A 13,325-nucleotide genomic window follows, 5' to 3' on the forward strand; every position below is an offset into this window, starting at 1 on the left:
GTAAATCTTCTAAAATATGAATTAAATACACCCCTAATATGATTTATGTTATAATATTCGAGCCTAGCCTTCAATATTTTATTAATAAAATTCTCATTATAATACATATGAGAAGGATCCTAAAACTTTAATATATTACTGAAATATTGTTAAGAGTACTAATTTTATAAGTCTAACTAAAATTTTGGATTGGACCTGATGCTTCGATCCTCAGGTAAGGCAATTCATCTATTCTGGGCCGTTTGGGCTTTAATTAAAGAAGGCTCCAACCCAGTCCATAGGTTGGGTAAATGCAATTTATTTTTTTGGCCTCTGGAGTAATGGGTAAAAGCAAATTGAGCTAGCCGGAAACAAATGACTTGGTTTGGTTTTTCTAACTGCCAAAAATACAATTTTAATGATTTCATTTTCTAAGAATACACTGATTAGAATTATTTCTCGTGTACTTAACACCGATTAAAACATGAAATTTTGGACAATCTTATTTTTTGTGACTTAAGTTTTGATGTTGTGTTACTTGTGTTGCAACTTATAAGCTCGTGAATTAGATCATGAATTACAACTGTAACTAACTTATGCAACTACGATTTAAGGCGTGATTTACGCAGAACAAAAAAAAAAAGGAGGTATCCTCGAGATTGAACAAATTAATGAAACTCTACATTTTTATTTCAATCCATGAACCTCATGCAAGATTACAAGACTATAGATATAAAAGAACATGAAGAAACATTACATAACAAATTCATATAATGCACAACTGGGAAAAAGATCAAAGATGAGAATCATAAGCTAAAACAAGCTAGAGTTAGGAACTAAACATTCATGGATAGGTATGCATGATTGTCATGTTTGTATCATGAATCATCTGTCAAAGATCGAGTCGAGATTGATGAAATCGGGCAATGAAAGCAGAGGCTTTGCTATCAATCCGACGATCGCCAATCCATCTTCCTCTGTCTTCATCACTTGCACAGATTCTTCTAGTGTATCCACCTGCACCATCATCCCAGCTATCATAATCACTTCCACCTGAACAACAAGCACTCAACAGTGACAGTAATGAACTTGCCTTCCTTTGTGATCTTCCCATTTTATTCTAAAATTACTTTTATGTTTACAAGGAAGGAGAATTCGAAAGAAATTTAAGCTGGAGAATATATACTGTGTATATTGAGTAGTTGCATGAAATATCTAAGCAGCTGAGTGCACATATATATACTAGTGGAGGAGGAGGAACATATAACAGGAGTATAGGGTAGCTAATATGGTAAAGATTATTAATGTAAGGAAACAGCATGCATGCACATTATGAAGCTTAGGTTGTAAGTAAATGGTCAAGCTAATAAAGTTGAGAGTTTAAACAAAGAAAAAAGCACAAATGCAGTTGTCTTCCACTTTTCCCTTTTCAGAAGTACCTCCCCTTTTCTGTTACTTCCAAACACCTCCCAAACTTCCTTTATTTTAGTGTTGATTAGTTGATCATACACTATACAGTGCTACTGTATGCTAGGGGTTTAGTAACTTAATTTGCAGGGTCATGGTAAAAAACTTCTGAGTTAAGCAAATTATTGTGAATCCCAAGACACTAAATTAACTAATTCCATGGAAAGGAAAGTGAAACTGCATGAGATAATTAAACTATTCTTAGTTATGGGTTATGGCACATGATAATCTTTTTGGCCAACGGTATTAAATATAGATAATAATTATATAGCAAGTGCCTTAAGCATGTACTTTACTGTTTAAATCCAAGATTAAGAAAAAATACAACTTGTAGCCTGTAAGACTATTAGAAGTTTGTTATTCTATTACGTTTTGATACTAGTTTATACCATCATAACCGGTGATGTTTATAAATTTGTCCGTAAAATTAATATTAGAAGCACATAACTGTTGATAACAAGCAAGAATCATCAATCGTTGATTAGCATAAGAAAAAAGATGTCCCAAATCGTTTCAAGCGTACCAATACACAGAAGAATTTTGCTAAAAAGACATGCAGAAGGTACTATTGTATTATGGGTTGCTAGCTGTTCTGTGATCAAGTTAAATAGGCCATAGATTATTAATATTAGGCAGTGATGATTCTTTCAACTTTAGAAGGCTCAGAGGCGTACGCTGTACAGGGGAACAACCTAATAGTCTCTTTTATTTCCCCTCCTGGCTCCTATAATTGCAAGCTGGTTGCCAAAGAACAGGGCTAAGCTGTCTCTCATCTTTTTTTCATTTCTTTAATTAACATATTCCAATTTTTCTAGCTTATGGAATATATATCTAAAAAGGGGTCAATTGCTGGTAGGCATATCAACATAAATCAATAAAGCTATACTTAATTATTGTTGGTAATACTTATATGTTGAACGCAGCTCACAAAAATTTAGTTGAATTAGGCAATGTTCAATTACTACTGCTACATTCATTGCATCCTCAAATTTTAATGAACTCTTTCTTTTGGTACTGATTACGCATTTAAAATAACTGGTTTTTGTATTTTGGATATAAATTGTCTGTCCTTTTTGTCAGTTTCTTTCTAATCTGTTTCCATCAGAGCCGTTGGTGATAAACGAGATGAGATGAGAAGATTGACATTATGCGATCGTTTGGTTCAAAAGATTGACATTATGCGATCGTTTGGTTCAAAAGGTATAGGTCTGGAAACAGGAATAGGAATCGGGGTGTTCAGCTACAATTCCTGATATAACGTGTTAGGATAAATAGCGAACAAAAATGAGGGAATAGAATATTTTTATAATGAAGATTGTAAGGAAAAATGAATAAGAAAAATGGTTTGTAATTTTAATTTAAACTAGCTCCTTTGGCCAATTATGAATTGTAAATTTATAAATAAATTTTCTATGAATGCAGGCTTAAATGAATAATTGTCAATTGTAATGGAACACCTAGAGCAGTTATAAGATGGTTGCACTGAGGTAAAAAGTTAGTATACTACACAATCAAATGAGCTATTTACACTTCGAAGTGCAGGGCATGATCCAACTTCCTATATGCTAGTCACTGGGCTAGTTTTAAGGTGAAATACAAGTTCTGACGACAGGGTCTATGTAGCCATTACTGGCAACCAAGTAGAATACTGTTGTGGGCTGCAAGTATAAGTAAAATTTTGAGATATAGTTAGAAGAAACAATCATCTCCAATAGTGTTGATTCAAGCACGGTCCATTATTTGTAGAGAGGACAAGAAAGTATTAAATGAATCGAACCGCAGCAAATAGAAAAATTCATTTAGATGTTAGAAAGAAGCTCTATATTTCAACAGAATATGCTTACAAGCAGTTGATCTAAAAGCAATTAATAATATAAAGGTTGTAAATATCAAGCATGATTGAGAACAGTGGCTGGCTGCATTTACATTAGTTGATCCTGATTCTCTGATCAATTTTGAAGTGTTTGAACCTGATTCTCTGATCAATTTTGAAGTGTTTGAAGTTAAATATAGCTAAAAAATATGACAAGTAATGCAATCTGCAGTTGACACTCAAACGAAATTTTAGAAGCAAAAGTCCAACACACTCAAGTCGAAGCAATTTTTTTAGAGAACAAGAGTGTAAGTAAGTATGAGTTGGAAGTAGTTTTTGCCAAATATCGAGACATCAAGTAACATAATAGTAGTTTTTTTAGTGACATCATATAATACATTGCAGCAACTTAGATTTGCTCTATTCAGGAATCTTGTTATATTACGATGTTGACCATTCGTCTGTGCATAGTTACTTTTGTATGTTCCTATCTTCAAGTTATTTCTAATCATATTCTTGTTTAAAGCACAAGTACAGTGTCCTACTCCTTTGCTGGCACCTCTCTAACTTGCTAAGACCCAAAGAAGACATAATAGTTCTATATAAGTCACATTAAAAAAAGCAAATAATTAATTAAAAAAAATGATTCTAATGGAATATACAAAATTATATCTTCGGCTGTGTTAGTACATGTTCGTACCTTAGAAACTTAGTTATAGTGAATTGCTTTCTTGCATCCCAAGCTTTATCCTTTGTGCTCTACCTGTAAATCATAGGCCAAAGCAGATATTTAGCGAGGATTCAATGGAACACAAAAAAAATTACAAATCCTTTTAAAAAATTTAAAACTAATGCAGCAATGTCTTTTTATCATTTCACTCAGAATAGAACACATAAATATCCAGGTGTGTTTCTCACAAAGTAAAGTAGTAAATAGTGGGGAATGGACACTCACCTCTCCCACAAGAAAAATACATTCTTCTTTGTCCATTGATGATGATGATAGCTCGAGACAGCAGGTGCTGAGTCGAATATTTAATGCCTCAACTGGAATAACCAATGTAGCAGCATCCAGTCCAAGAATTATTCTGGATAAATATTCATCTCATTATCAACTCGAATAATATAGATGTTATTATTCAGGATCAGTTATATCAAATAATAAGCATGATTTAAATTTCCCATTTTAAGTATTAAAAGAGATTTATTAGGCAAGTGAAGTAATACGTTCCCATTTAAATTTGGGACCATTTGGCTCCCTCTAATTTTAAACTCCTAGTTTAACAAATCTTTGCTCAAAGTACATCGAAAAGGCAAAGTCTAATGGAAACCAACCCTTACGTATCTTCACACACATCCTTGCCTTTCTCTGCTTACATTTACTCTTAGTCTGCTATTTTAATCTCATTCCTTCCAACAGTTCAAGGTTACTGCAAATTGTAGCCAACCTTTGTTGTTTGACAACAACCTCGGCCACATCAATCCTTTCTCTTCTCTTCCAAGCTTGTTCCATTTTCCTGGCCAAGGAAAAAGATCTGTACAGGCACGTAGCAAAAACTCCAAAAAGAGCAAGTGTGTGCATATATGTTCGTTAGTCATAACTTTACTTTCAAACATGTGCTTAGGCATAAGTTTCTTTCTTTACTTTCATATTAAGGATACCTTAGCAAACAAAATTTTCATAATTAATTTTGAAAAGTGACCAAGAGGATGGAATAATTACAATTTTTTCCACAGCAGCATATAGTTGGTCCCTAGAAACATATCGACTTTCCCCAACACAAAAAAAGGAATGGGGGGTTTCTTTTGACATCAAGTAACGACTCCTTTACTTTTGAAAATCTGGTCAAAATGCAAAGTAATGTGATAGCTACAGAACTAAGTTTACAGGCTACAGCAAATGAAACCCTGTCAAAAATGAGACCTCATCTGACAACAGGATCACCCTGACACATGCAATTAACTCAAAAAAATACCCATCTGACAACAGCAACACCCTAACACCTGCAATCAACTCAAAAAAACATACTACAAACAGAAGCGAGTTATAAACATTTTCTATCAGCTTACATGGAAGCAAGCCAAGTTAGGGGCACCTGTTAATTGTGTGGCTGGGGTAGTGCACCTGCCTTGCTTTCAGTGCCATAAGTCTCTCCATAAAGGTCTAAAACTGGACCGGTTTCTAAAAATCAGGGGCTGCAGACTAGACCGATTATCTTGAAAAATAGTTTTTCACCACGAGTATATCATTAATTCATTATGCAATAAGTGTTTGTGTAGCTAAGCCACAACCCCCCACATATGTTCAAAGTTAGTTACCTATATATTCACCCAAAAAAGCATGCCAGCCTCTATTGGTTTAACATTGTGTGTTAGTGCGTTTACCATCCATGCCTATCTCTATAATTGGTTAACGAAAAAGTTAATATTGAGTAAAATAACATCAAAAAAAGTTGATCATACTACTAGTAAATTAAAATGTATTTAACCTATGTAGCATGAAGATAAAAAGGGATAATAATTTGCACCTCTTATGAACAGGCTCCTAACTGATATTTGACCTTGTATCAAGCCCGTAATTAATACTAACATGAATTCCAAAATCACCACTCATTATACATAATGAACTAAAGGATTGACATACATATATGACTTGGAATATTCAAATCGTCAATTCAAAGGTTGAGCACTAAATCATGACACTAATGGTTGACCTATCATTCAAAATACATCTATGACCCATCTACATATCTATAAATAGAATTGTCGCTACATACAATAAAATGCACTGTTCTACATGCTTCACACTATAACGAGCAAGTCAGACTATAAATTGCATAAAATTACAACAAAAATTACACATTGCTCAATCGCGAAAAATAAGTAAATGATATAAACACATGTAGTTTCAATCATATAATCATCTCCATTATTAAAATCAAATATGATGAAGTAATATAATCAACCAAATCTACATTACGCTTACAAGCTGAAGGCAAGATTATCACGAAAAAAGATACCTAACATTTCAAGTACTTTGCAAATCTCAAATATAAGTAGACATACTTGTAATAATAAGCCATTAAAATGAAACTCAATGTAACTTTCCATGAAGGTAAGGTGCACATTACACATTTTCTACTGTTACGTTGAACAGAAAAAGATCAGTATCCTAATTCACTCGGGTCTCCCATATACTCCGCAATTTGTTCAAGAAGTACATGAAGTGGCTTACGAGTATCAGCATCTTCAACAACAGCAGTTTCCTTCTCCATATCCTTCTGTAAAAGGCTTCCATAAACACCCTTATACTTCCCGTACAAAACAAGAATAGGGCCACCAGTCCGTGGAACCGCAGTTTCAAGTAACTCCTGATCCACACCTTGAATCAACTCCCTACTATCATCCATAGATATATCACATGTTGAAGGTCCAACCACATCCACAACCTTCCCCTTTTTCAAATACAACTTCCCACCATTCAACTTCTTACTAATAATCCTAACTTTAATATTACTCGTTAACCACCGCACTTTCTCCTTCTCCTTCCTAACCGGTTTTTCCTCCCTCTCATCACCTCTCCTCTCCTCAATCTTAATTCCCACTCTCTCCTCCCTCTCACCACTACGCCTGCTCTTACCCTCCCTCTTCTTCTCCTCAATCTTCAACTCTTTCAACTTCCTCAAACACCTCTCTTCTTCAACCGAACCCAACTCCGCAACATCACTACACCTCACTCTCACCTCATCTTCACTCCCATTCCTCAAAACACTCAAAACAACATAATCACCACCACCAATTACATTCAAAACCTTCCCCTTCAACCCCATTTCCCTCCCTCTCACAATCCTAACATCCTTCCCCGTAACCCCCCCACTCGTACGCTCTTTCCTCTTCTCCGAACCCTTACCACCACCATTACTCATCACGGGAGCATCCGCAACAAAACCAAACCCTTCCTTCCCAACCCGTCTTTCGTACTCAACAACCTTAACATCCTCCTTAGTATTCCTCCCAATCCCTCTCCCTTGAGTCCACCCATACCCTTTCAACACCGCCGCCGCAAACCCCTCAACAGGACACCCATCAAACTCATCAAACCCCATATCATCAGGCAATTTCTCCAAATCATCCTTCAAATTCTTCACCATCACCCTATCTATACTCACAAACTCGCTATTTTCATTTTCAACAATACCCACATCCTCAATCACACTCTTCCTCAAATTCAACCCATAAGAAACCTCGGGTTCGGATCCGGTTCGGGTTTGACCCGGATCAATTTCCGTTTCAAACTCAAGGGCACCCTTAGAATCAGCTGCAGATTCGATTCCGACATCAAGATTCTTCATTTTCTTGTGGGGTCGCCATGAATTGGGTTGAGGTGGGATAATTAGGGTTTTGGATTGGGAAGTTGAAAGGGGTTTTGAAGAATCGAATTCAGTAATTAACTCTTTGGTTTCATCTGTGTGTGTATTGGGTTTTATAATTGCTCTCTTGTTAGATGAAGATGATGAGTTCTTGGATCCAAGAGAAAAAGAGACTCCTTTCATGGTGATTGATACGCACAACTCACAAGACACAACAAAAAAATACAAATCAGCCGGGTACTGTATCGCTTAATTTAAAGGTGTATTCTATCATGATATTTAAATTTTTTAAAAAGAATGGGTATTAAATTAGATTTTGAAAAATCGTAAATACAGAGGTTTTTAATTTGGATTAAAAAAAATTGATTAAAATCTGAAAAATGATAAAAATAATCAATTTTTTAAAAAAATTAACCAAAATAGTCATTCGAAAAAAATTGACTAATTTTGGTTGATTTGAGTATCCCAAATTATATAAGATATTTCCCTGGTAGTTGGCTATTTTATATATGGGATTCTCCGGTTACAGTTGAGCATCTCATATAAAATAAATACTATACTGACAATTGGATATTTTTTCAAAAATTGGCCAATATTTTAGAAATTGATCATTTTTATTAATTTTATATAAATATAGGCTTAATTTGTATTTCACTCAAAAATTTGAGAGTATTTAATTTAAATTTTAAAAGAATGAGGTAGATAACTTGAATTTTAAAAACTTTATTGAAATATGATGGTATTAAAAAATTATGAATTTTGCTTTACTTGAAATATTGATGGATATTGATGAATTTGCTATTATATTTTAAATTTTTTGAAATTTCTTTAAAATAAATGAGATTTTGAATGATTTCTTAAAAAATTCACAAAGTTATCGAGACATGCAAGATTGTTATCAATTTCATCAAAATTACAATTAAAATCGATGAAATTTTTTAAAATCATAGGATCATTTTTAATTCTTTTAAAATCTCAAATGAATATGCCCCTTAATATAACATGTCAATTGTTTAACTACATATTTTGATCATAAATACAATTGTTTATTAATTTGAACTAGTTTATTAAGGAAATAATGCACAAAATACACCACTTTTCACCTTCAAGTGCCCAAAGTGCCCAGATGTGCGTGAACCGACCAAACTATCCACGGAATACGCATTTAATGGATGCGTATTCAACCTTCTAAAATCTATATATTCTTAAAGTGTACTCCTTAATTTACCCATTTTCCAAATGAGTAATTTTTTTTACTCATAACCCATATTAAGTATAAAATCACTAAATTCATGGACATATCCACAAAATTTACCCAATGGCTAAATAAATTTACCCATGACCAATATTAAGTATAAAATATATATATCCATGGATATATCCATATAAGTTTACCCATTTTTTACCATCACAACACTAAACATGGAATTTTTTTGAATTTTAAAATTTAAACATCTTATCTAAGGAAATATTTGCATGATTTTCTCACATCTGTTACAACACTAATTCTATGATAATTATTGGTTTCCTTATTCTCTCTCATTCTTTGCAAGCATGACCTAATTTTCATAAAATTCTTGATGAAGATTTGATGTGTATCATGTTCGTCATACAAGTTTACAGAATATGTTGTTCATCTGTTAAAACCAGGTTCATGATTTACTGAATATATCCGGATGGATTCTCGAGGACCAAGTACATCAGGTATTCATCTCCTTTGTCAGTTTACTTATAATAACATCGTTTTGCAGATATCTGATTTGATCATGATTTTCTTATAGGTTCAAAATGACGTGTTCGTTGACACAATGTTGATAATGTGTTTAAAAATCCATCAGAACCAGAGAATCAAGGTAGTGTACACTTTAATTCCATTTCTGATTCGTTTATTGAAAGTGATAATGATTTTCATGTATTAATTCAGTTGTCAAACGTCGTACGCGTGGGAAGAATGTGGACAAGAATCTCACAAATTCAGCGAACAGATATGATACACGTAAACTTTCTCTATAGAATTTCAGATTGGTTGATGTGTATATACGTTTGACATACCATGTTATGTAACATACCATGTATCTTCTCCGACTGAGCATATGAGTAATGATAAAGAAAATACTACTCTGAATTTACATAACAACGAAGAATATTTAAGAAAGTTCCCAGAGACTTTGGTTCATCACACAAATGGTAATTTTCTCAAACCTTTAGGATAATGTACATTGTTATACATATATTTGATGTGCTTATGTTAATAAAATAGGTCATTCTGTAAGAACTCTGTTATTAATTATTGATCAAAGTGTGACACCGGAACAGGGTATTGGTCTCATTGTTTATCCGCCTGATTGTTTTTATACATGGATTGATAATTGTGTCCTGAAGTTTCTATTAACATTCAGGAATAAGACAGCTTTCGAAAGGTGTTTTTCATAGCGGAGTTGCGGCAAATCTGGAAAACAATAGAATAGAATGACATCAGAGTACATCAATGGTATCATTCTTCATCCATTCTGATTGTTATTATACAGTTTTTGTAATGATGTCTTCAGTTTGTATATATGTGTCATGTTGCTGTTAATAATAAAATAGGTCATTCTGCAACAACTCCGCAATCAATGATTGATCAAAGCGTGACACCAGAACAAGGTATTTGTATCATTGTTTATCCGTCTGATTCTTTTTATACGTGCATTTATAATTGTGACTTGAAGTTACTATTAACTCAGGAATAAGACAGTTTTCGAAAGGTGTTTTGCATAGCGGAGTTGCAGCAAATCTGGAAAGCAATAGAATGACATCAGAGTACAATAATGGTATCATTCTTTATCCATTCTAATTGGTAATATACATTTTTTGCAATTTTGTCTTCGATCATTTATTATATCTGTTGTGTTGCTGTTAATAATTTAGGCCTAATATATTGTTAAGATCATCAATAGGTAAAATACAGATGGATTTTACCCATTACTACTAATTATTAACTCTAATTCTGTGAATTTTATTAACAACTTCATGCAGGTACTGTTTCATCTCAGTTTACACGTTTAAAACAGCATTCGCAAAGTGTTCTAAAGAGTTCTCTTTCAATATTTGATGAAAATATATCTCCTAATATTTTAGCAGCCTCAAAATCAGGTTAATTTTAAAATAGTTTGATCAACATCTTATTCCAGTCAATTAGGAGATGTTGGTCATATTTCATGCTTCCATTTATTTTCCATCTTCTATGTAGTGCGAAAAGTAAGAATTCGTTCAAAAAATTTGAACAAACAAGATCTCGGTGTTTTTCGTAACACCTTAGCAGATGGAGAAATCAATAGAATGACACCAGAGCACAATAATGGTATTATTCTTACTCCATTCTGAGATGTATCATACCTTTTTATAATTGTGCCATCAATTTGCCTATATCTTTTGTGTTTCAGTTAATAATATAGGCCATCCAATGAGAACTCCTCTATCAAGAACTGATGAACGTGTGCCGCCTAATATATCGTTAAGATCGTTAAGAGGTAAAATTTAGTTGGATTTATTTCACGATTACTATTTTTAACATCTAATTGCCAGAATTTATAGCGGAGACATGCTTCAGGTAGTATTTCATCTCAGAATTCACGGTTAACACAGCAGACGCAAAGTGTTCTGCAGACCTCTCTTGCAGAAAATCTTGAAAGCCACATAATTTGTTCAGAAGAACCTAATGGTATAATTCTTGATATATCTCATTTTTCTGATACATCTGTTATAAAATTGCTTTTGAAATTATGGATTTTGTGGGAATAGTTGCAGCAATGAACAATAGATCTATGATGCAGCCTGTTACGGTAAAAAAATCAAAATCGTGTCTGCCGAGTCCTCTATCAAGATTTGATCAAAATATATCTCCTAATATTCCATCAAATTCAAAATCAGGTTAATTTTCAATACTTTCATTAACTTCTTATTTCAGTCTATGTAAGAGTGTTTATCAGCGTAGATGCTAAAATATGTTTCCCATCTTCTATGTAGTGCATAAAGTTAGGATTCGTCCAAAGAATTTCAACAAAGAAGATTTCGGTGTATTTCGTAGCACCTTACCAGATTTGAGAAAAATATCCGGATAATGTACGTCATCGCCTAATATTCAGTTTTCTTCTGCAACTAATACACAGTCATCAGGTGATTTTTTAAACAATAAAATGCAATTCTGGATGTATCAGTTGATTACGAAATTATGTCAAATTCTAAAAATTTCAGTATTCTGAAAAATATTTTTTCAGAAATGTATTCCTCTTCTCAGACAGCTGAACAAAGTAAAAATCAATTTCAACGCATAATATTGCCAAACGTTCCTGTCGAAGGTATCAAATTTTGTGGCTTATTCTAGAATTACAAAACTCTGAAGGATTATTTAAACAATGTGTCATGTTTAATACTCTGCATCTACTAATGTATATCATGCTGAACATAATAGCAAAAATGCAGAAATTTAGAATATTAACAGCAGTGGAAACAGTTCTCTCATATTCTCAATTCCTGAATCTTGTGTGACAACCGTTCACAAACAAAAAGGTGTCAAAAAGAAAATTGTTGCTGATAGTGAAAAAGAACATAATCATTCAAAAAAGTTTTGTGGAAAACTATCACCGGGTCCTTCGTCGTTCAATACAGCAAATGTAAAGAGTACATTTGAAAAAGGTGAAAGTTCTAGGCAAACAAATTTAATGAATGAGTTTAACGATGTTGATGACAATGTTACCATCGACAGTGATACAACATGTGGAGGTATTAATTATTTGTTTTCGAATAATTTGTTTAATTCTGCAGGACATTAATAATTGTTTTACTGTCTGAAGCATCACATACTTTTGCTCAATGATGATTTTTAAAAATTTGCATTTTTTGCAACAGACATGGCAAGTGATATTGAGGATATTGATGAAGAATATTTGAGTAATAATCAATCTATGTGGGACGGATACTTGGATCTTGGAGCTCCTGATAAAATCTGTTCGAAGTGTGATGCTGTCATGTGGAATCACGAAAAAAACAATAAGAGTTCTCCTAATAAGCCGCCAACATTTTCTCTTTGTTGTAAAAATGGTCAAGTCGTACTGGATAAGGAGAAACAGCCTCCTGAACCTCTGGCTACTCTCCTTACTGGTGGTGTTCATTTTAAGCATTTCAAACAAAATATAAGGTTTTACAACTGCATGTTTGCCATGAGTTCTACTGAAGGAAAGATTGACCATTCAATTAACAGAGGTGGTGCGCCATATTGCTTCAAGGTCCAAGGTGTTAATTACCGCAATATAGGAAGTCTGGTCCCAACTGACGATAACACTCCAAAGTTTTGTCAGCTTTATATCTATGACACAGAGGACAAAATCAACAACAGGATCAATGAAGTTAATGGTGGCAGGGATGTTGTTAATGAAGAAATTGTACAATCTTTGTTGCATATGTTGGATGAGAATAACAGGTTGGTTAAAGGTTTTCGTATGGCTCGTGAAAGGGTTAAGCAAAATGCAGTAGATGAGTTTAAATTGGTTCTGATTTCATCGAGTTCAGCAAGTGGCCGACCAAATCATATTGCTCCATCAAATGAGGTAACAGGATTGATTGTTACTTCTCCTTATGCAAAAGGTTGTCGAGATACTGTCATTGATTCTAGAGTTGATGGATTATATAGGATTTTTTAGACCGATCCATGTTTC

General features: G+C 33.6%; 1 protein-coding gene across 2 annotated transcripts; it reads right to left on the reverse strand.

Annotated features, from left to right (window-relative positions):
- Positions 1-647: 647 nt before the first annotated feature.
- On the reverse strand, positions 648-7,875 carry LOC141724748 (protein MOS2). 2 transcript variants are annotated; one of them, XM_074526995.1, is made up of 4 exons: positions 4,595-7,875; positions 4,215-4,347; positions 3,960-4,022; positions 648-996 (listed from the first exon to the last, which is right to left on the reverse strand). In XM_074526995.1, the coding sequence occupies exon 1, from the start codon at positions 7,810-7,812 to the stop codon at positions 6,424-6,426; it is 1,389 nt and encodes a 462-aa protein (XP_074383096.1). In that variant the 5' UTR covers positions 7,813-7,875; the 3' UTR covers positions 648-996; positions 3,960-4,022; positions 4,215-4,347; positions 4,595-6,423. The 2 variants fall into 2 exon arrangements, with proteins under 2 accessions (XP_074383096.1, XP_074383095.1); XM_074526994.1 differs by having other exon boundaries at positions 648-1,032.
- Positions 7,876-13,325: the final 5,450 nt, after the last annotated feature.

The sequence above is a fragment of the Apium graveolens genome, chromosome 5 (assembly GCF_009905375.1).
Source record: "Apium graveolens cultivar Ventura chromosome 5, ASM990537v1, whole genome shotgun sequence".
Classification (NCBI taxonomy): Eukaryota; Viridiplantae; Streptophyta; class Magnoliopsida; order Apiales; family Apiaceae; genus Apium; species Apium graveolens.